The sequence below is a fragment of the Chionomys nivalis genome, chromosome 19 (assembly GCF_950005125.1).
Source record: "Chionomys nivalis chromosome 19, mChiNiv1.1, whole genome shotgun sequence".
Classification (NCBI taxonomy): domain Eukaryota; kingdom Metazoa; phylum Chordata; class Mammalia; order Rodentia; family Cricetidae; genus Chionomys; species Chionomys nivalis.
In genome coordinates, this window is record NC_080104.1 from 14,836,218 (window position 1) to 14,860,072 (window position 23,855).

Genomic DNA, 23,855 nt, shown 5'->3' on the forward strand with positions numbered 1-23,855 from the left:
ATTCAATTATTGAGTCATCTCTATGAGTCATCTAAAAAGGTCGCCTTTGTTCCCCTTTCTCCTTGCCTCTTATGCTCTCAGGCTGAGCAAATTCCCAAAGACAGTCATTGGAAGAATTAGTAAGCTGTGTGTATTTAAGATTTGGAGTTGTGGGACATTTTACAAGAGAGGATTTGAACTTTGTTTTATTCTGTTTTGCAAGACGATAACCAGTGAAGAGCTGGAAGCTAATTATTCCTCAACTTAGGGTTCCTGAATCCCACACAGTGCAAGAACAATGTCCAAAGGGGGGCAAGAGTAAGAAAGCAATACTGTTTCAAGAACTTGCGTGCACCCAGAGATGAAGCCAGACTTCTAATTATGATTAATGACTTTTGTTTTTCTGCCCTAGTTTCTACTGAGCATGGTACCTTTGACGATCCGGCCATTGTGCCAGGAGTGGGATGTGGCAGGCTCAGCCACCATTTAAAAAAGAGAGGCTGGGGCTGGAGAGATGGCTCAGTGATTAAGAGCATTGGCTGCTCTTTCAGACAACTTGGGTTTGGTTCCCAGACACCAATGGTGGCTCATAACCATCTATAACTCCAGTTTCGGGAGACTCAACACCCTCTTCTAACTTCCATAGGCTCTGTACAAATGTGATACACACACATACATACCGGTAAAAACACTTATACATATGAAGTAAAATAAAAAAAATGTTTAAAAATGGTTTGGTTGTTTGTTGTTGTTGTTTTGTTTGTTTGTTTGTTTTTTGAGACAGGCTTTTCCTGTGCAGCTCTGGCTGTCCTAGAACTCACTCTGCAGACCAGGCTGTCCTGGAACTCACTCTGCAGACCACACTGGCCTGGAACTCACTCTGTAGACCAGGCTGGCCTCATGTACCACCACCACCTGGCCTAAAAAACTGTTTTAAAGAGTAAGGTCTTCCTGAGCCCCAGAGTCTGCTCAAGGCTCTGGGATTCTGATAATGCCAAATTCCTTCAGGAAGCATAATTCTTGCTAGAGTGTGGGTCTTTCTTTCTTTTCTTCTGTGGTGCTTGGCTGTTCTTTGCTTTCTGGCCCAGTTATACATTTGGAAAGATTATTGGACCATTTTCTATCAAGTTCTCTTACAACATGGAAGGAGGGGTTATCAGAATATCTGCTCAACCACAATGAGAGAGTGGAGATGAATCTATGGCTCCACCCACAGCTGCTTCAACTAGTGAGTCATCAGTCATATACCACAGCAAGATAACAAAGAAGGCTCCATGATATTTCATCCCTGATAGTCTCTATCCAGTCCTGAGAACTGATCCCATGGTCCTCCCACATGCTGGGCAAGTGCTCTGAAGCAGAGATACATCCTCAGTCTCTTTTCATTTTTTGTTTTATTTTGATACAGAGCCTCACTAAGTTGCCTAGGTCATCTTTGAATTCCCTATGTTGCTTAGGCATTCCCTTTGCGCACAGACCCATCTGCATTAGTTTCCTGAGTAACAGGGATTACATTACATTATATCAAGTGTGGCTCCGTCTCCGGAAACTTTTCAATGTCTGTTTTAAGAATAAAACCTCGTGTCTATGAGCTAACGTGACCTAACCATGGACGGTCTGCGTCTCACCAGCAGGAAAAGCTGAGGAACCGATGTGGAAAGTGACGGAATACTCTTCCCCTTTGTCCTCTTCCACGCAGCACCTGAACTGATGGGAACTGGTGCACAGACCGCTGGCTTCCAAAGGATCCATCATGATATCTGACTCCAGAGGTAGTGGGTGGATGGTGACATCTTTGGTGGCGATACTGTATGAATTCTTGTATCTAAATATGCAGTGGTAGGTACCTGAGGGGAGGGAGCAAAAGGGAGACAGAGTGAAGTCTTCGCTCTTAAAGGGCATCACTGGCGAGAAAAAGAGTCTTAGCTCTCCTTCCCCAACTTGGGTAAGGACGCTGGGAAAGCTTGACTGACTTCCCTCCTAGGAACTTCCCATGTCGTAAGAACTAACCAATAACCTTCCTTCTTTCGCATATGCATTCACTCCAACCAATCAAATTAAATGACTTATCCAAGGGTAAGAGTGAAACTGGGTGCCAAACTTCCTGCTCCATGGTTCTCCCACAACCACGGAAAGAGTGGGAGTCTGGGGGTGTGCAGAGAAGAATGTTTGTGAAGATCTGGGACATGATGGAACCCTGTGGCACCATCACACCCACTTGTCTGTCTAAATGAGTGGTCTCTTAGGCTCCAGGACACCATGCCACCTGAGGACAAACCACCACTGAAGCAGCTGCCCTGAATATTTATATACTTATCACAGTAATTACTGTATCATAAAAGATCCGTGGATCAGCTGCTGCCACACAGGTCTACCAATTCCTTACCACTCTCCAAAACTTGTACTTCCTGGCAACACTAACAACATAGAGATATAAACAAGAAATACAAATACTTCTCTTATTAAAACCAGACATGTAAACACTTCCCAGAGTTTTCATAGTACAGCCGGGTAGTGTAGTACCAAACATCTAGTAAAGGTGTATTATTATTATTATTATTATTATTATTATTATTATTTGTGTGTGTGCATGGGAGTACATGTGTGTGCACATATGCATGTATATGTGTAAACACATACATGTGGAAATCAGAGAACAACCTCCAATGTGGTGTCTCCTAGGCACGTTCCGTTTTCTGTTGGAGACAGAGTCTCTCGTTGGACTAGAAGTTTGCCACGAAGGCTGGACTAGAAGTTTGCCACGAAGGCTGGACTAGCTGGTTAGCAAGCCTCCAGGGATTCGCCTGTTAGGACCACCTCCCCTCACCCCCTGCCAATCACTGCTGAGGTTGCAAGCAGTCACTACTGTGCTGGGCTTTTATGTGGCTTCTGGGGATCAAACTCAGGCCTTTCTTCTTGCAAGGTAAGTGCTCTACTGACCAAGCCGGTTCTCAGGCCCTAGTGAAGTTATTTAGAAACAACTCCTTCTGTCACGATGCAGGAGTGCAGGCTGTGGACCTATACCATCATGATTAATGTTGCATTTGATCATTGTATGCCACATCTATAAACGGGAGAATGCTATCTACCCCTAAAGGACTACCATATCACCCATAAAGAGCGATTAAGATAGTCATCATAGGCATGCCCCAATTCAGAGCCTTTGGAAGCAGCTGCAGCTTGCCATTGCACATTTGCAGGAGTCTAGACAACCTACTGCAGGGTCTGGCCCCTCCCTTACCATTCCACTCCCTGGTGGAGGTCTTCACCGTCAGCACCGACTTCGCTTGATCCCCATGCCTGCTCATGGTATAAAACCTTGGGTGGATTTTAATGCCAGCAGAAGTGTTCCAGTACACCTCATCATAGTTACTCACGTCGCTGCTGCATGAGATAGTGAAGCTTTGTCCCTCAGAAACAGAAATTGGGTCCGGGGTTATTGTTAGGTTGGCTGAAAGAAGGCAAACGGGACAGACAAGACAAAAGCGACAACAAATCCAATGTTTAGTTTTTCGGATGACATCGACACAGGAGTGAAAATTTAAGACAGAGACAGCAACACGGACCGTCCTGACGCTACTCGTGCCAACGCGGGATTGGTACCTTGCTGTTCCTGGGCTTTACTTGTTTCTAGGCTGTTGGCGGTGGTGCTCTGAACTGTACTCACTTCCATCACATGCCTTAGGACCTCGGGCACTTCCCCTTTGTAGCTGGAATTATCTCCTGATGATTAGCAGGGTAAAAGGTTGCAAACTTAGGGATGTTGGCTTCACCCAGGCTCCCCTCCCACCTCCTCTGCGACCCCTCAAGGGAAAGATAGAGGACTGAGTTCTCGCAACGCACATCAACTCTTTAGACATGTTCCCTCACAACACTGCATCACGTCTCAGAAGGGAGCTGTGCTTACCACTGTACCACCAACGTCACACCACTGTGACATGGTTTCACTTCTTTCTGCATCTGTCCCCAGTAAAAGACAGCCTTTAGCCCCTGTTGGTGTGTCCTTAGCATTTACTGATGGTCTAGTATATAGTTAGTGCTTCATAAACAAGAGTGAATTCTTGATCTAGTTTTTCCCTAGACAGATCATAAAGTTCACTATCCAAATAATTAGACTATCTCAGGCAGACTGGGATTGTTTATAGCTATTTGGTTTTAACTATATACAATATTATAACTGAAGTTATATACAGGCTGATGTCATGTTTACTGCTATTTTTGGCATTCTCTCACAGATTCATAAGACATTGTATGTTGACAATGTTGAGACCATTGTGGTTCTACATGCTGATATGAAAATCCCACAGTTTATTTTTCTATTGTTCTATTTCTTTTTCTTTTTCTCTGGGAGCATGTCATTCCCATGATTGACATCTCGAAATGGGCCCTTGCTTTGGCCATCCATGGAGGTGAACTGCTCATTCCTTGAGTCAACCACCACAAGCCTGCCTCTCCAATCAATATGAATCTTAATTTTAACGATGATCCAAAGAAGCCAGTGCTTTCCATAATGTCTTAGTCATAGTTCTCATGTGAGGACACATACAAAAGCGTGTCCCTCACTCTGCCCTCTCTTACCAGAGGGATCTGGAAATGGCTCTCTGAGGGCTAGCCATGTCTGAGCAGAAAGCAAAGCTTCACATGGACCCAGAAATCTGGTTCTCTGGTTCTCTTGTCCTCAGAAGAGGTCAGATGACCAGACCAGGGATTTTCAGCAAGGATTAACAGTGCCTCTACAATATGCCCCTGGGTTTCCAGATAAGAGCTAAGTCTCAGTGTGCCATCAGGAGAGGAACCAGGCACCTGCCCTAGAGGGACTCCTCGGGACTCTGGGAAATTGGCAGTGTTCTGTGGTGAAAACTGCCATGCCTGTGCACTCTTGTTCTAACTCAGAGAGCTGTGCTGTGGACGGGGCCCACACGAGCCTGTGCTGTTGTATAAACAGTGAGTTCCAATAGCAGAACACTCGCAGGAGACAAATAGTTATTGTTGTCATGACACTTCTCACAAAGGCTGCAAATGGTTCCTTTTCATAGGCTTGGTGGAAGGAAAGTTTTTCAGCGGTGGTGACTCTGTAATGCTAGCTGATTAATGGCGTCTTTATTATTTTGATTGGCGTATTATCAGCGCTGTGGTTTGGATGAGAAATGTCTCCCCTAGGCTTGTGTCTTTGGACACTTAGTTTCTAGTTGGCGATATTCTTTTGGGAAGGTTACAAAACCTTTAAGACGTGGAACTTGCCGAAGGAAGTATATCACTGTGGGTGAGCGCACAGGTTTTACAGCCTGCCAACACTTCCTGTTGTCTCTCTGATTCCTATGTGTGGATGTCAGGAGACATGATACTTTCAGAAACCTCACTAAGACTTTGCAGATTGAAACAAAGCTTTTTATTCTACCATAGGACAATGCCAAATGCTCAGATTGTCCTAACTCTCTGCAGTGCTGTTTCTAGAACAGGCAGACCGGGAGAGGAACTGAGGAACAGCGGGGAAGCGAGTGAGGATGTCGGAACTTAAGGAGGGGAACTGAATTGTGAAGGAAAAGGGTTAGCTGTCACGTGAATTCACTGACGACAGAACTAAGCTGGTGAGGACACTGCTCCCCCAGCCCCTCTGCTTTCTTTTTCAAAACTAGGGGATTAGTTTTTCATCACTCTTTCCCACTTGACCCTTCCCAAATTAAAATAGATTCCATCTGACTTGAAATGGCATAGAGGGGCATCCAACCTCCATCCCACTCCCAGGGAAGGCCCAGCTTTATTTAGTCCACTGGTGATCCCAGTTGATTGGCAAGGGCACTCTACATCTTTCTGAACCGTCTATGGCAGGAGTTCTTACCTACAGAGATGAACGTCACAGCTATGTTCTTACTGCCTCTGGCTCCGTAGGGACTGACGAACTCACACGTGTAGGTGACTGTTGTTCCAGAAGACCCGCTAGGACACTGGGTTCCATCTGCCTTGAGGGTGTAAGTGCTGCAGCTCGAGTCTAGGTCTGTTTCTGGGATCCCTGAAACGACACAAGCAGATCTGTTGACGTTACGGTTGTCTGACTCTGAATTAGTAGCAAGCTTTTTAGTGGAAACTTCAGTTTCATACGTTTTCAGTTGCTAGCAGCTTTATATTTCCAAAACCATCATTTCCATTCCCAGAAACAGCCCGCCCTCCAAATCATCTTCCCTGGGCTTCTAGAACAACTCTGTGTATGATTTTTCCCACTCCGGTCTCCATTTCCAACCTTCCCACTTCACCTGCAACTGCAGTCCCCAGACATTCCCTAGACGTTTACACTCTCCCAAAGTGAAGACACAGAGTAAGTTGATGGGTTAGTGTCCAAATAAATCCAGTCTTTCAGCTGTAGCTGGTCAGCTGTGCTGCGCTGGCTAGTTTTACGTCAATCAGACACAAGCGAGGGTCGTCAGAGAGGAGGGAGCCCCAGCTAAAAAAATGCCTTCATAAGATCTGGTGTCAAGCATTTTCTTAATTAGTGATCCATGTGGGAGGGCCAGCCCATTGTGGGTGGTACCATCCCTGGGCTGGTGGTCCTGGGTTCTATCTACATGAAAGCAGGCTGAGGAAGCCATGAGGAGCACCCCATTAAGCAGCACCCCTCCACGGTCTCTGCATCAGCTCCGGTCTCCAGGTTCCTGTCCTGCTTGAGTTCCTACCCTCACTGCTTTTGATGGTGAACTGTTATATGGAACTGTGAGCATAATAAACCCTTTCCTCCTGCAGGTGCTTAGGTCATGGAGTTTTATTACTCCAGCAGTCACCCTAGACAGACAGATGCCTTTATTATTTTGATTGACATATGACCAGTGTTGGGGTTTGAATGACAAATGTCCCCCATAGGACCATAAGTTTGAAGATTGAGTCCCCAGTTAGCACTGCTCTCTGGGAAGATTGCAGAACCTTTAGGATGTGGGAACTTGCTGAAGGAAGTACATTACTGTGGGCTGGTTCTAAGCTTTCACAGCCTGGCCACACTTCCTGTTCTCTCTGTGTGTGGATGAAACATGAGCACACCTGACCTCCAGGTCCTCCCTGTTCTGGTGGACTGTGTCTGCCCTGGAACTGTAAGACAGAAATAAGCCATGGCTTCTACATCTTGGTTTCTTCTCCGGTTATTCTAACAGAGAGGAGAAAAGCAGCTCCTACAACCATCTTTCTACCCAAGGGTCTGTTGGAGTAACTCCGCCCCTTCCCTCTCTCTTTCATGTTGACAAAATCACTTCTAATTCTCTAAAGACGTCCTCTCTCTGCCCGTCCTTTCTTGAGCTGAGTTCTCAGAAGAAAGCCACATCTGTATTAGGGTTCTACAAGGTTGACTGACTATAGAAATTTAAAACATTACCCTCAGACAAGAGTCAAATCATTGACCAAGTCTGCCCACGTGAAAGCCCCCCCCCCCCACTTCTCATGATGTTTCTGCATTTGTTATCCCTGGCTTCCCACTCCCACTTTACATCTTTGAAACTGACGTTTGTCACCCTCTGCTTTAGCAGAAGTATTTCCTGAAAACCAACAGGAGCATCCTCTTTCCTCCCTCCTGGCCTTTTCTCCATACAATCTGCACTGTGTCCTCCCCACTGCCAGCCACCTGCTGTGGCTGCTTGAGCCTTCGGGTCTGTCCTTTATCTTTTTTTTCCCTCGTCCTCCTGGATCTCCTTTCTAAGGCCCTATCCGAGCATCCTTCTCAAATGCATATCCCTGCTTTGTCCTTGGCCCAACCCCCTCCACCCCACCCCGCTCTTGCTCATTTTCTCTTCATTCCTTCAGCAGCATCACAGCTTTGGCTCCTGTCTTAATTGAGATTGGATGACTGCCCACACGACTCTAAGAGGAATGTCCTGCTTGGAAACTTCTGAGGCGAATTCCCAAGTGTTGATTTGACATCTCTGTTACCTTAAACTCAACACATGCGATTTATTTATTTTTCCCCAGACAAAACTCACACATCCAGTGCTTCCTCTTACTGATATTGGCAGAAACACAAATTAAAAATCTTAAAGGCCACTTTAATTACCTGCACTTCCTCACATTGTACTTCCACACACTTGTTTAAAAAAAAATGCTCTTTGAGCTTAAGCTCCTGAAACAAGGCTGTCTCCATCAAAGCAAGGTCACTCTCCCAGGCCCCGCTGTTTGTTGTCTGAACTTTGCAACTGATTACATCTGGGTCTCAATCCTCAGTTAATTCCGTCTTCAACTTACCCATTATGCCACCTGTAAGTTTCATTTTCTTTTTGTAGTTGTAAGACAAGGTCTCACTATATAAGTCAAGCTCGCTTTGAATTTGTTGTGTAGCTCAGGCTGGCCTTTGACTTGTGATTCTCCTGCCTCAGCCTCCTGAGCAACAAGTACACAGAGACACCAGGACGCCCGGGAATGCTTAGTTTTCTAAAGCCCTGATCATCTAATGTACTTGTGTGTATAGTAAAGTCAGATGTTCTTCTTGCAGTGTGTGGCGCTGTGGACTAGGAGTTAGACAGATCCCTAGTAGGCAGACAGATAGGAAGAGGACAAACAGACAATAGAGATGGCAAACTTGCCCGCCCTTCTTCCCTGAGACAAAAGTCTGGCATCTCAAAACAAAGACTTAGTGGGGTTTTTCCTCCCACTAGTTTTTCCGTCCCAACCAACGGACCAGCTCAACAAGTTCAGTGCTGGATTACAGCATAAATATATCTCCAGGCTTGTGAGTCTACCTGACCCCCCCCCCCCGTCTTCATTGCAAATGACAAGCCCTAAATTGAACAAGCAAAACCCCTCAAAGACCCTTAAAACCTCAGTGAGGAGAAACCTGGTTTTAGTCTCCTGAAACCCTCCTTTGCTTTGCAGAAGGTCTTTGTCTTGCTTTCTCTAGATGGGCCTTATTGAGTGTGCTTCTTCTCCCCTCATGAAAGCCTACTTCAGCTGCTGACTCTTCTGTCATACTGGAGATTTCTCCCATTGCTAGCCTTTGCCCTTGATACTTCTTTGCGCCTTTAAATTCTTTAATTGGCAGATGAGACAAACCTGATTCAGACCCCTCGATGGTAGCAACATTTATCACACACATGCCCTAATCTGCCCTTCTCCTTGGCACCTGCCTCTTCATCCTCTCAAAACCCAAACCACACCCTGGCTGCCAACACACCCTTCAGCCTCAGACCAGAGTTTACAGTCACACTTCCCCTTCCTCTTCCTGCTGAATGTAACTCATCCCTAAAAGTCCAGCCTTCTCACTCAACGGGCAAGGTAACGGACCATGCCCAGTGAGACGTGTATAGAAATAGAACAATAGGGATGTGTCAAGGACAGGTACCACAAAAGAAAATTCAGTACAGCAGGCAGGTTAAAAGTGTGGAGGGAGGTCATTTCATATGGGTGTCTACGAAGGCTATCAGAGGAGAGGAAGTTATTCTAAGCTTTAAAAGACAAGTGGGACTTTAATAGCAATCAGGGCTGTGGTGTGACTGAGGCTGTCAGTGTGTTGTGGGTACATAAACCAGCAATCCTCACTGTAGAACTTAGCACCCCATCAAGCTGCTTTGGGGGCCAGGGCTGGGGTCAGGGTGGGAGGATAACAAGCTATGCAGGAAATCCATTGTTGTGCAGGCTGGTCAACCTTGCTGGACTTAAGAAAGTCTGCAAAGGGGTCACCAGAGAGAGAGGTCCCTGAGCATCCCACTGCAGACTTCCTGGTTTCTCTGCCAGAGGGCGAGGTCTTGTCACCTTCTGGGTTGAAAGTTCCTCCACCAGAGCCATGGGAATTGTGCAAGGCCTCTCCTCCATCTGGCAGCGCCTTCAGGATGCCTGTGCCACCTTTTTCTTATAAACCAGGGAAGTGACTAAATGTCCCCTGCCGACAGTTTTCAGGTTTACCAGATGTCTTTCTCAGTCTTTGCCGGTCTAATCAGATGTGTAGGTGAAATGTACTTCACAATCTAGAGGTTCTCAGGAAAGTGTGGGTGGAGACTGACGTGTTCATATTAAACTAGTAATAAAAACACTGCTTAGTCTTAAGGGCAAAGACTTTGTAACATAAACATGTAGCACACTCTCAAAGTGTGTAGAGCTCCATTTTAGTTCAAAGATTTTTTTTCTTTAAATGTTCATACATAATATTATTGTTTGTTAAAAGAAGAGATGACTGTTTTCTCATATGGTCTCTAAATAGCAAATGGTGTTTTGTATCTAACCTGCTGGCAACTAGGTCCAAAGCCGGCTCACCGGATGGAGAAAGTGCTGGTCTCGTGAACTGAGATCACTGGAGAGTCCTAGTTCTTTTCTTTTCATATTGTGATAACCTTGGGAAAAGCAATTTAATTTGGATCCTAATTTCCTTATTTTCTCATTTGAGGTAAAACTACTAACTTCAAACTTGTGATCAAGTTTAGATGCGATCACTAGCAATCATTTTTAAGGGGCTAACATTTGTGCAAAACTGTTATAAAAAGTCACTATTTCTAGTTTAATTTTTTAAGAATTTATTTTATGTTATGTGTCTGAGTGTTTTGCCTGCATGTGCATCTGTGCACTACATGTGTACATGGTGCCCAAGGAGGTCAGTTATTAGAACTGGGGTTGCAAATGGTTGCAGTGTGGGTGCTGGAAACCAAACCCTGGTCCTCTGCAAGAACAACAAATGCTCTTGCTGACGGATGCATGACTTTAGACACCATTGCTGCTTTTCTTTACTATCTAGCATAAACTGGAGGGTGAGGAACTTCAGGTTAGATCTCGGTGCAAAACAAAAGCAGAATTGGGAAGATGGACCAGTGGGTAAAACACTTTCATATATGCGTGAGGACTGGTTAGATCCTCTATAGCCGTATAAATACAGCAACCTGCAAAATCCCAGCATGCAGAAGAAAGATGGGAGATCCCTGGATCAGTCAGCTAGCTATACTAGCAAAATTCCTGATCTGGGTTAAAGAAAGAGAAAGCGATCAAGGAGGAACCTCGGTGTCTGTCTCTGCCCTTTATACATGTGTATCCCCATACCGTATGGCCCAACACATGAAAACACATACGACATGCATACACATGCAAAAAAAATTAATGAGTAAGAACTGATACGTAATAAGTGAAAGAGAAATAAGTCTACAGAGAATGCAAGCAGGAATCAGAGACACGGAAAAAGCTGAAGGAAGTGTGTAAGGGAGTGAGTACACACAGGGACAAAGATGAAAAGCTCCGGTCAGGCCTCCTCCTCTGTAGCTTTCTGCTGAGGGTAGAAAGGAAAGGGAAGATGAGCCGTGCTATGGACCCAAGTCACTAGGGTCACTCCCTCTCACGTCTTGATCTGCCAGGATCTTGCCCACGACGCAAGCGTGATGTTTGCATGTAAGTATTTTTGGAGGTTTGTTTTAGAGTGTCTAGGCTGGTGCTGGAATCAAAACCTAGTTAATGTTTTTTTTTGTTTATGGTTCAGAATATCTCGGGTTTTTTGTTTGTTTTGTTTTTTTTTTTCCTTACTGAGAGGTAAGCAAAGAGCCCTCTTTGCAAAAGGTCTTGATCCGCCATGCTTACCTAGAATTTTTATTTTCCCTTCCTGCTTCCACTCAATCTTGCTCCAGTTTGCGATGTTCTCGCTGCAGCAGTTCAACGAGATAGGGTTGCTGTCGCACACCACCTTCCTCTCCTCCTTGGCCAGAATCCGGATGGGAGTGACATCTAGTCTTCTGGCGTCCCCGTATTCAAAAATATCCAATGTCAGCTTGCAGCGATATTCACCTGCAAAGAGTTCACAAGATTATGAATTATTATCACTCCTATGAATTTTTCTTAATAAAATCGAGCACCTCACATATCATGGCATCCCTGGCTTGATTCAAGGACACCCCTGAAGGAATATTCAGAAACTGTCAAGTCAATCAGGCATTTCTAATGGCATAAGGTAAAAAGTAGTAAAAGGTCTCCACCGCGGCATTCTCAGGACAAGTGTGGGAATATAAAACACAGGGAAACAAAATTGGTAAGTCTGAGAATTGGAGGACCATGGATAATTCTGGCATGCTATTTAATCCTGTGATAAAATGCAGGATCTGCACAGATGTGACAAGCGTTCATGCATGTATAGACCTCTTTATTGTTCGGAATTGGCACTACTGGTTCGGAAGAACAGAATTGGCCCCACTGACATCTGGTTTTAACTGGAGTTATTGAATACTAGAATGTGTTAGGCTCATTATTAATCTCTGAAATTTATGTTCCTGTGGGTGCAGGAAAGGCCAAAGGGAGTGATTACTTTAGGGAACAAGAGAATTTTGGGAGACTAGATGTATTTACCACCTTCATTTTGATGATGCCTTCTCAAGTGTATGTGTCCAAACCTAGTAAATTATATACTTAAAATATGTGCGGTATGTAATATGCCAATTTTATCTCAGTAAACTAAAATTTTATAGGTTAATTAAAATAAAACATCATAAGACTATACTATACACTAGTAAAATTCAAAATATATCAGTAGATTTTTCAGTGTCATTAAAAACATTATCGTGGGTCACTGGGAAGATGGTTCGTGGTCTGCTGTGCAGGCAGGAGGATCTGAGTTCAGACCCTGGAACCCACATCAAAAGATGGAAACGGTAGCGTGCATCTGTAACTCTAAAGGTGGAGACAGGTGGGCCACCAGATCTCACTGCTGAGCAGACTGTTGGGTGCTCTTCAGTGAGAGACCCTGTCTCCAACACCAAGGTGGGGCACAATGAAGAAAGACACTCTGAAGTCTGACCTCTTGTGGATATGTGGGGGTCCCCTTTCCTCAAGGCCTGTTGGCCACCAGTCCATGGGGACAAGGGGCAGAAACGATGACAGAGAACTCTGTACAGCCTGTGTGCACAATGAAGACAGCTCTCCAGGAGACAGCTTCGGTGGATCTGCTCAACTTTATTCCAGTACAGAGAATATGCAGGATTGGGGTTGATGGCTGGAGAATCACCGAGTTTGTATTTAACGGCACACTCCTACATTAAGCTCCCAGTAACCTTTAGTTATCCTCTGTGGAGCACAGCCCTATGGCAAGCCTCAGTGTCTAATGACCGTATAAGCGGAGGGAAAGCTTCTGCAGGGAACTGTGTCCAGGGTCATACTAGAGATAGCCAGGTATCCTGGCCTAGAGACGCTCTCCACATAAGGTCAGACCGAGAACAGGGCCAGGGGAAGGAGTTATCCACGTCATCCATGTTGCCCGAGCCTGGAGAGAGCTGCCAGACCGCCCGTGGTAGACTGCAACCTCCGACTGGCAGGGCATCCAGGCAGATATGCAAACACTCACACAACACTTGCATACACACAAATACACACACAGGAATGCCAGGGGACAACGTTTCCATTTTGGAACATGAGTCATCAGGTTTCTTGTGGACAGCTCGGCCCCATTCCCTGTGCTGTGGGCTGCTGCTCTGAGCACACCATTGAGTTCCTCCCCCAGTCTCAGGTAGGAAGCTCACCGGCATCGCGCTTCGTGAAGTTATAAATGGTGAGGCGGGAGACCAAGCTCATGTTGTTGAGGACCGAGGTGTGGATGGAGAATCTGCCGCCACTCTGGATCTCGGAGCGTTTCTCTCCGTAATACCAAGACGTGTTGGAAGACACGATTTCACTTTCACACTCCAGAACTACGCTGTCTCCCTCGAAGATGACTTCCGGTGTAACCGTGAACTTCGTTTCATCTGGAAATTCAAAGGAAAAGTGGGAGGGCTCCCCTTCAGTGAATGCGAACTGTGGAGCCGGCTCTCCAGACTATGCCTCTCCAGGATTCTTGAGGGCTCTTCTCAGCGTCTGCCAGTCACAATCCTGCCCACAGCCCCCCCTTAACACTCCTTGAGTAACGATGGTCCCACTGCCTGCTGATGAACCAAACAGAGTCCATGTCTGGACCCCACTGGAAGAGAGTATCTAAAGTCATGTATTTCCTACCACTGTTTTAAATGATCTAGAGCAGCAGTTCGGAAGCCTCCCCTTGCATCAGAACCACCCGGGGTTGAGACTTCGGTGAAATACAGATGGGTCTTTGTAGGGCTAGTGTGGTACAAACAAGCTCTAAGAACCACCCTCTAAATCAACAATGGACCCTACTTAGTGTCAGCATCTGCTGTGACTACGGCCCCCATCACTGCGGGGTTAGCCTTGCATTTATGGATATTTTGAATATCTAAACATAGGAAACTCACAGAATTTCTATCATAAATCCCTGTTCCCATCTCCTTGACTCTACGGCTTTTGTATGTTTGTCAAAAGGGGGCAGATGTCACCCAGTGCTCCAGGCCTCCGTCATAAGAAATATCACCATGATTTCCTGGGCCTTCATCCTCTCCCTCTTTTTTTATTTTTATTTATTTTTATTTTTTTTTTGTATACATAGTAGTCTATTTCATTATAGCACTTTTTTTGTTTGTTTGGCTTCATAGAGAAACCCTGTCTTGACACTCGCTCTGTAGACCAGGCTGGCCTTGAACTCACAGAGATTCTCCTGCCTCTGCCTCCTGAGTGCTGGGATTAAAAGCGTGCACCACCATGTCTGGTCTGTTACAACATTTTAGCAATAATTTATTTTGTTCCATCTCCTCTTCCGAACCTCCCTCTCACCCACCACTTCCACCCTGGGAGCTCCCTTTTGCTATCTTGTCACACAGTAACATAGAAGAGGGAACATGACATGCAGTTTTTGTTTTTCTGAGTGGGGTTCACCTGACTTCGTATTTTCTAGACTCATCTATTGTCCTAGAATTTTCATAATTTTATCTTTCTTGACAGCCTAGGAAAGTTCCGTTGTACGAGCTTTCATTACCTGCTTATTTGTTGACACAACCACTCCCTTGATGTTGTGAAGAGCGTGGCGGCACACACCGCCATGCGAGAACCTCTGCCCTGGCTCTAATCAACCATCACCATGCCTACCCCAGATGAACATGTGTGAGGATGAAGCACATTCCACTTACTGCTCGGCGTTCCTTGGAAGGAGCTGTAGTCCATTCTGTAGGTCTGGTTGAGGTTCTGTGTGACATGCTCGTTGGCTTTGTGAATTGATCCGGGCAGTGGTGACGATTTAAACTGGGCCTCGAAGTTCACAATCACACTGCCTTTGCTGCACAGAGACCACTCAGTTCAGTGAAGCAGTATCTGAGCTAGGTGGGGTCTAGATCCTTGTGGCTCTTTGCATGGAAAAGCAAAAGAGCAGAAGCCAATAGTACTATTATCTGCAAGGAATCACTAAAATAAGCCTGTCTTCAAACGTTAATCGGTAGCCCAAGGCAAGACTTACCAGGAATACAAATAAGAAAAGTGACCAGATGGGGAACAGTGAGCTGAACCCACAAGGTTTCTAGGCTCCAGGCGCACCAGAAAACCCTGCAATCCTGTCTGCCTAGCACAATCTTCTAGCAGTGTCTTTAACAATGCTATCCGATATGATTCCGCTTTGACATTTCCAACTCTCAGAACTACAGATGTATTTCTGTCTGCAAAATGCTTGCATGCATGAAACGAGCACACCTTTGTGCTTCCTTGCTGCTAAGGAGATCCATCCCTAAAGGATGCGCCACCGTATTCTCACCTCTATCAAGCTGCTCCTGCCGAGCACCCCCCAATGATAGCCCGAGGATGTTTGATTTTCTTCCCCGGTGGATTGGTTTCTGCCCTCATAGAAAAATGAATAAATGACATCGTTCTTACGTGAAGTGTGTCACAGTCACCGATCTAAATCCTGGCAAAGTCTTGTAACCCTCTCGGAACTAGAAAATAAAACAAGAGAAAGGTCATGTATCAAAGACTAGTGAACAATACCAAGGCTTACACACACTCATGATCAACCTGGGTCCGACTTTATTTTATGTATCTTGTTAGTGGTGGTATTGTCAGGGCCTTGAAGTAGTTTCTAATAATTTATATCAGTTATTAGAGAAGGAAACAGTAGATTAAGTGCACAAAAAGGTACTCAGAAAATTAGGACAGAAGGTAGAGGGGCTGTGAGGGAAGAGAGAGAGATTGAACGATTGCAGCTGGGAGACAGTTACCACTCGCAAAGACTTCTCTGTCTTTAGCTCAGTAACTATAAACTGTGCCCATTGACTTCCAGGGGTAGAGAAGTTGGAAACTCTGAGTTCGAAGTTGGACTTCAGGCTTGAAGCCTTGAGTTGCCCTTCCCAGGGAGGATCCTTATCTATGTAGGAAATCCCTGCCCACTTGGGAGACAGTGCCATCCACTAGGCAGAGTGTTCTGAGCTAAACGAGACAGGAGAATTCTAGAATGCCTGAAGAACAGACCTGAGCTACCTACCTACCTCTCCTGGACCAGGCTCCTAAGCCTCCCAAGAATTGATTTTGGTGAAGTGATATCACCAAATCTTATCTGAATTGTTTTTACTCGGGGAAGAGGGTCAATTGATAGGCCAAGGTGATGCCCTGTCCTCTGAATGCTATTGGATTTGAATACTTCTCAATTTCCCTTCTCAGGTGGGTTTGCATAACTTCACTTACACCTAGATTACACGCATGTAAGCACCCTGTCCACTGGAATGGGCTTGTCTTGTTCCACCTAAACACTTCCTTGGGTAAACAACTCCAGCAGCTCAAACCTACCGCTCTTTCCAGGTCAGTCTTGTAGGACCTATAGAGGGCAGAGGACGAATTCTTGAGGTCTTCTTGAAATCCTATGTTCAGTCTGACTTTGATTTTTAAGGTAATATATGCTGAAAAACACAGGACAAAATGTAACTGTCTCATTGGTGTTTGAATACAGACAATACAAAGAGACATTTGCTTGAGGTAAAGTTGAATACCCATTTAACAGATATTTAAAGAACAATTGCATACCATCAGAGAGCTGGCAGAAAGGTCCCTGGGGAGGAAGTCCTTTCAGACAACTGCAGGAGCGGCCTGACAGGACACCGCCATGCTCTTGACAAGTTAGATTGTGGAGACACCTTTCCCGGGGCCACACATAGCCTTTCTCGCAGGAGCACAAGAGGTCGTTTCCAGCAGGTGTGCAGACTGCCGTCAACCAAAAGAGGAGAGACAAGACGGTCACTGCCCTTACATTTGTAGATTGCAACTGCCTATACTTGCAGGAAATCTTAGCTCAATTCCACATTGACCTTCTGGAGAGTTCAATGAACCTCTCATGAGGTTCTAGAAGGCATATATGCATCACGAAACCATTAGGTGATGTCATCTGAAAGGTGCCGCTTGAGTGGCTTCAGACTAGCAAATCCTTTATTTTTGGATAGACATGTTTTATATGACACGGCCACTAGGTATCTATGGTGAGTGGATGCCATGATGTAGAGCAGTGGTTCTCAACCTCTAGCTCCAAATTTAAAAAAAAAAAAAACATTACAATTCATAACAGTAGCAAAATTACAGTTATGAAGTAGCAACAAAAATAATTTGATGGTTGGGAGTCACTACAACATAAGGCACTGTATTAAAGGGTTGCAGCATTAGGAAGGTTAAGAATCGTTGGTACAGAGGAAGGAGCAGTCAGCTTCCAAGGTGACCATGAGCACCTCTGCCTCTAGGAATTCACAGCCTTTTGTGACACCCACTTATAAACATGGTGAAAGTGATAGTGTCATTTAGCATATTCTTTCTCTCCCCACTCCTTCTCCTTCCCTCTCTGTATTTTCCTCTGGAGAAGTTGACTGCATGGTGCCAAGACCTGTCAGGAAGAGACCACGTGGTAAAGAATTAAGGTCTCTAAACAGTAGTTACTTGGGAACTATAGTTGGCCAAAAAGCACCTGGTGAACTAGAAAGTGGATTTTACAGCCCAATAGGGGCTTTAGATCAGAGTTCCTAAGCTAGAACCATCCACCCCAGCTCCTGCTCCAAGATGTCAGACCCTCAGAAACTTTAAGATAGTGCGTGTCTGTTGTTCTATAGGGCTGAAAGCAATCTGTTACATTGAAATAAATACCAAATGTGGAATGCAAATAAATGCCTTTTACATTTCAAGTCATTAAAACAACCCAAATGGACTCTGATATCACTGGAGACATTTAAGAAGGGAAGAAAACAAAAGTTCTGAAAACAGAGACCCTGAATCAGTGTCTAAAGTAGGAACAAAGAGATTCTTTGGAAGACGCTCTGCAGATGGGTGCCAATGGGATGCTACTCAGAGAAAAGTCACTAAATGGTTACCAAGTTACCATAGTGCTTTCCAATCAACAGAACTATTATAGGACACATGGCAGCCTCATCTATGGGACACGGGTTCTTTGGGGATGGTCCCCTGAGACAAATGAAGAACAGTTTCAAAACAGTAGGGAGTCCTCAAACACAAAGTCAAATCATGACCTGGGAGAATTTTGCTTAAGGTCTTGCTTCTGATTCAGGTATGTGCCTGGCTCCTATTTCCTGACCTATGATACCCCAAAGAAAAGAAGTCACTACTTATAATGTACTGAGACCCTCCCTGCTACACCTACACATTGTTCAAAGGGAAAGGACCCAGTAATTTGTCCGGAAGGGTCTGTCCATACGTTGGGGGTCACTTTATCGCAACCACCAAGGAAATCTCTGGTCATCATTTAAAATAAGGTGATGACTGACTGGGAAATTTACTGCTAGCAAGTTCATTCTGGGAGGTAGGGGGTCATAAAGTCACACAGTCATTATACTTGGCTCCCATGTTTTACTTGATTTAGAGGACAGCAGTCTGCCTTTCTCACAATATGCCCAGCCATCTGGTCTCAAGCAATGTGTGTCTGGCTCACCTGTTGTCATTGCCATGCTCATGATATCCGTGGCTGGGTCCGTGCCATTTCCTTGAATTGGAAAACTGAGGCTGTTCAAGTGAGCTTTGACAGACTCCAGGAAGGAGATGTTTTCAAAACTAATCTCAACTTCCACGGTGTATTCTTCCTCCACGGGACCACCCACTGCAACTGAAACAAAAGTTTCACGAAGACTATGAGCGTTCGTGGAGGCAGGAGAGAGAGCCTGGTGGACACCACAGCAATGAAAGCTAGTGACACATTCTTATAGATACTGGGCACGTCAGCCCATTAGAATTACTAATGGATCCTTTGAGAGAAAAATAAAACTTTGTCTACGTTACTCGCTACTCGTTCCTGACTACTACCCTTAACCTTGATGTCCAAGGTCAAAGACCCTGCATAGAGAACAAAATATGCCTGGGGCAAGACTAGTCATAGCAGGCTGGAAGGAAGGCTCTCACACCTGTGCAACACACCTGTGCAGTGAGTCAGAGTTGTGATCTCCACCTGCAGGAATGAGTTGTGAACTTTATAATATTGTGTAGTTAGTTTGCACACACTCTAACTGCTCAACAGGCATGCACACATGCTTGAAAAACTTCTAGCATTACCCATCCTTTTTAAGTTTCCTTGGCCTTAGCTTGTACACAGGCACACAGTGGGTTCTTTATGTTGCTTCACATCCCCAGGATCCCGAACTTGAATGGCAGTCAGCAAAAGTTTGGTGACATGAAAAATGACATGCAACAGATTCCCAGGTCTTCGTTGCTTTTTCAGATTGTCTCCAGGTGATCAAATGCCAGCTCTCCAAATAAATGTGCTACACACACACACACACACACACGCACGCACACCAGCAGGCTACAGATATGTTATCTAACCTTTGAATGGTTCTTCTCCAGGTTCCAAAGCCACATCATATCCTGACCACCAATTGTAAGCTTCTGGGACAGAAACTGATTCCTTCCTTTCTGGTGACCTTACTCATCTGTCCTGGAGCACACCATAAGGCAAACATGTGCCCGATCACTTTTTACTAAACCTGGCCCCAACACCAAGTCGTATGTTTGCTCCACTGGGCTGACTATTGCTCTAGTCTATTGGAATACACTCCTAGGGCTGAAGGTATAGGCTCAGTTACTACCTCACGAAAAAGTTTGAAGGATAAGATTTTTTTTTTCACACAGAGGTATGGAAAATATTTTAAAAAGAAATGAATGAATACTTTAAAACCATTCTTTAAAATGGAAGTGAAATCACGTAACATGATCTGTATTTTAACATGAAGTTAGAAGTCTGTGTCTTCTACCTAAAGACAATTGCTTTCCTGTGAATCAGAACGTTTATTTCAACCACCCCGAGGACCATTGCTGGGAAACACTGAGACAGTTCAGAATAGAAAACTCCAGTGTTAAATATCTCCTGCTGGAAGCTAGAATGGATGTTTCTTTGGAGGAATAAAGTCCCTTGGTCTTAGGATAAAGCCTTGCTGGAAGTTATTACTTTTGGCGTCACTCTGCCTGCTGCAATGAAACCGCTATTCCTTTAAAGAACTGTGCTGCACGTGTTTTAGGAACGTATTCAATGGTGTATTTCCTCCTTTTACAAACAGAATCAGATGGGGTTTAAGTTGGCTGTGGTGACATGAGATTGTCATCCTACTGCCTAGGCAGTGGAGGCAGCAGGATCATGAGTTCAATACCACCTTCAAATACACAGTGAGTTTGAGGTCCATCTGGGATTTGTGAGACCTTGTCTCAAAATCTAAACTAAACTAAAATTTTAAAAACTAAAATTTAAAAGTTACTTGTAAAATCTTATATTATCTAGTCTTGTATATCATGACATAATAATACTGTCTCAAGTTTCCTGGGTTTTTTTTGTTTGTTTGCTTGTTTTTTGATTCTCGAATGTTCTGTGATGAAATAAGCTGGAGGAGCAGCTAATCTTAACTCCAGACACCATCTTGCCCACTAGGAACATTTCCACTAGGGCAGCTGCACAGTATTTACATCTGCCTTCCAGAACATTCTTTTTTCTGAAAAGTCATATGACCATGTTTATTCTGATGGCAAACAGGCACCTCCTTGCTAACTTTGCTTAGCCTCTTGCATTTTTATGACTTATTTCTATCTACTTAAACCTGAATATCCCAAGGACAGGCAGGGCCCTTGGAGACCAGAAGTGGAAGTCAGATCCTGCAGGGGAGTTACAGGCAGTTGTGAGCTGTGTAATGTGGGTGCTGGGAATGGAAGCGAGGTCCTCCTGCAGAGCAACAAGCATTATTAACTTCTCCAACTCCCTGTCTACCCAATTTTACCTCAATAGAGCGGACACGGGCTTCCTCCTGCCATTCAGAGATAGCAGCTGAAGGAGGAGATGGTACAGTAGCAATGGCAGTGGCCATTTGCCCTTGTCTGGCAGGGTAAAGGGCCATGACGGCGCCATGCTTACCTCTACTGCTCTGTGTGGCAAACCTGGGGCACAGAGAGCTGAAATCCTGCAGTCATTTCTGAGCTAAGATTAAAAAGGACAGTTTGCTGGCTCCAAAGTCCATTTTCTCACGTTTAATCACACCCTGCTGCAACTCTAATAGATGACAAGAAAAGCAATCATTTTACAAAGCCCTACAGCACTATAAAAATATATTATTATTAAATACAGACTTGTAATAAATCAATATTCTTAATTATTTTAAAGTCAAGTTCAAAGCCAAAATTATTAATTATAAATGAGCCAGTCTTGAAAACTTTCTCCAAGTCTGTCAGCACCATAAATGTCTTAGAAATCCAAACTCAGAACAAGGGCATTTGACCACCAGCCTTGCAGGCGTTATATGTGTCTGTTCCTTGACTTACTGATTTTCCTGCAGCTTTACCATTCACTGGGTACCTGTTTCCAAGCACTGTGCTAGAAGCCCCAGTAAGATCTCCTGAGTAAATTGGGAGCATGGGACAGTGAGAGAGGGTTGAAGGGGAGGGGAGAGGCAGGGAGGAGAGCAGAGAAAAATGTAGAGCTCAATAAAAAATTATAAAAAGAAGCAAAGTCCTGGCCTCCTTTCCCCCCTCAGCTGATCAGTTTGTATCTTAATATCAGACTGTTCTGCATGAGGTAGAAGAAGGAGGCGGAGGTAACAGGATGATGATGATGGTGATGATGATGATGGTTGATGGTGATGAAGAAGATGATGATGATGGACAGCTGGGAAATACCTCTTTTAAAGCTTCATGCATGGAATAGAGACTTGAATGAGGAGAAAAAGGCACGAGAAAGCCATCGGAAAAACATTGCTCTGGGAAGAACAAACCACCACGGCTGCTCTGAGTGAGCTGCAGACCTGTTGGCTTCCTAGATGAACATAAAACTCCCTCTCAGGCCATTCCTTCTCCACAGATCTAAGGATGGCATGAAGGCTCCAGGAAGCCGGGCAAATACGACATCTCACCCAGCAGCCCAGGTATCAGTATGATATCTTCTTGCTTCCCTCAGGCAGATGGAATGCCTTGGGTTAGGAATGTCAAACTTGAGGGTCTGGAGATGACTCAGGAGTTAGGAGCATTCGCTGCCCCTGCCGAGGACCTGGGTTTGGATCCCGGCACCCACATGATTGTTCACATCCATTTGTAACTACGTTCCAGGCATCTCATGCTCTCTTCTGACCTCTGCAGGCTCCAGTACACGTGTGAAGTGTACATGCATAAAGAAAAAACACTTAGGCATGTAAAAATAAACAAATAAATCTAAAAACAATTTTAAACAGAAAAAAGAAAGGCCAAACTCTGCCTTTCTGTCCCCTCATGAACCCGAAGACTTCAGAGCCTGGGAAAGTGACATTCTTTGTCCTGCTCTTGGCTACAAGGGACTCCGGAGGGTCAGACCGCAGCCCCCCTCCTTCCGTGTGTGTATCTTTGATGACCCTCACCCTTCTCTGCCATCTGAACCAGCTGCCTCCTGACAGCTCCCTGTATTTTCTTTGTCTCCATCTCCTTCACCCTTTGTGTTGTTTGTCTGCCTTTTTCTGGCTCACACTGCCCTGAGTGGAAGGTAACACATTCCAGGTGTCACTGGTGTCAGACGATGCCCATCCGCTGGCCCGGGAGACACTAACTAACCAGGATTTCCCCTCTCCTTTCCCACAAGTCACTGCCAGCCTTGAAGCACTTATCTGAAAGAGACATTTCTGGAAAGTTGGCCACCAACTGCCACAAGCACTGCTGGGTCTTAATCGCATCTGTTTAAGCAAACAATACTATTTTTGCCTAGCAACTGATGGGAACTAAGGCTTCTCAGCAACAGCACTTAAGTAGATGCATGAATGAATCTCCTGCCTGCAAAAGGACACCTGCCAACCTCATCCAGGAGAAGGGAGCTTGTGTGGCAGGGCAGTGATTCTTCATTGCTGATGACTTCACACACACACACACATGCATACACACATGCACACAAGCATACATATATACACACACACGCACACACACACACGCACACACACACACGTGCACACACGAACACATGCACGCACATGCACATATACACACATACACATACGCACGTATACACATATACACACACATGCACACACATACACACGAACACACGCGCACATGCATATATACACACATGCACACACACATAATGATATGTATCAGTAGTAAAAATAAAATTCACCTTTATTTGACCATATCTGACCCTTTAAATGTTCAAAAAAAAAAACCTCAGAATTTTCAAAAAGAAAACAAAAACAAAGTCAGAACACAAATTATAGTCAATGCTGAGTCAAAAACTGAACCATGCCCTACATCAACCCCCCACATCAGGCAGAGAGAACCCAGCCCTTTCTCACCCCATCACCAATCTACTCACAGCACACAGCACATTATCCCAGAGTGCAGGTCTGAGCCCCCAGGCTCCGTGCTACAGACTCAGAAGTGCTCACTATGTTCTGATCCCAGGTCACAAAGGGCCCATGCACCCAACCTGCCATGACTATAATAAGTCAGGATTTCCTCACAGGCAGCCAGAGACCTGCCCACTCCAGTAAGGGCTTTACTCTGGATGGAAGGTGTGAGGACGCTGCCATGCCCAGCAGCTCCACGCATGCGGGTTCCTCCCTCCCTGCCCTTCCAGTTCCCACAAGTCAGATGATCTCTTTATCTAGTAATTCAGC

At 45.0% G+C, this 23,855-nt stretch overlaps 1 protein-coding gene across 4 annotated transcripts in view; it reads right to left on the reverse strand.

Annotated features, from left to right (window-relative positions):
* The window catches only part of Adgrf5 (adhesion G protein-coupled receptor F5), a 93,262-nt gene that overhangs the window by 14,537 nt on the left and 54,870 nt on the right, over window positions 1-23,855 (reverse strand). For 3 of the 4 annotated variants that reach the window (XM_057751218.1, XM_057751220.1, XM_057751219.1), the window contains exons 4-14: window positions 18,686-18,856; window positions 16,786-16,962; window positions 16,552-16,661; window positions 15,646-15,704; window positions 14,913-15,058; window positions 13,422-13,643; window positions 11,497-11,700; window positions 5,819-5,989; window positions 3,583-3,702; window positions 3,221-3,430; window positions 1,608-1,826 (exon numbers count right to left, since the gene is read on the reverse strand). In XM_057751218.1, the coding sequence (XP_057607201.1) occupies window positions 1,608-1,826; window positions 3,221-3,430; window positions 3,583-3,702; window positions 5,819-5,989; window positions 11,497-11,700; window positions 13,422-13,643; window positions 14,913-15,058; window positions 15,646-15,704; window positions 16,552-16,661; window positions 16,786-16,962; window positions 18,686-18,856 (1,809 nt within the window). The remainder of the gene's footprint in view (window positions 1-1,607; window positions 1,827-3,220; window positions 3,431-3,582; window positions 3,703-5,818; window positions 5,990-11,496; window positions 11,701-13,421; window positions 13,644-14,912; window positions 15,059-15,645; window positions 15,705-16,551; window positions 16,662-16,785; window positions 16,963-18,685; window positions 18,857-23,855) is intronic. The other variant, XM_057751222.1, reaches the window with a different exon arrangement.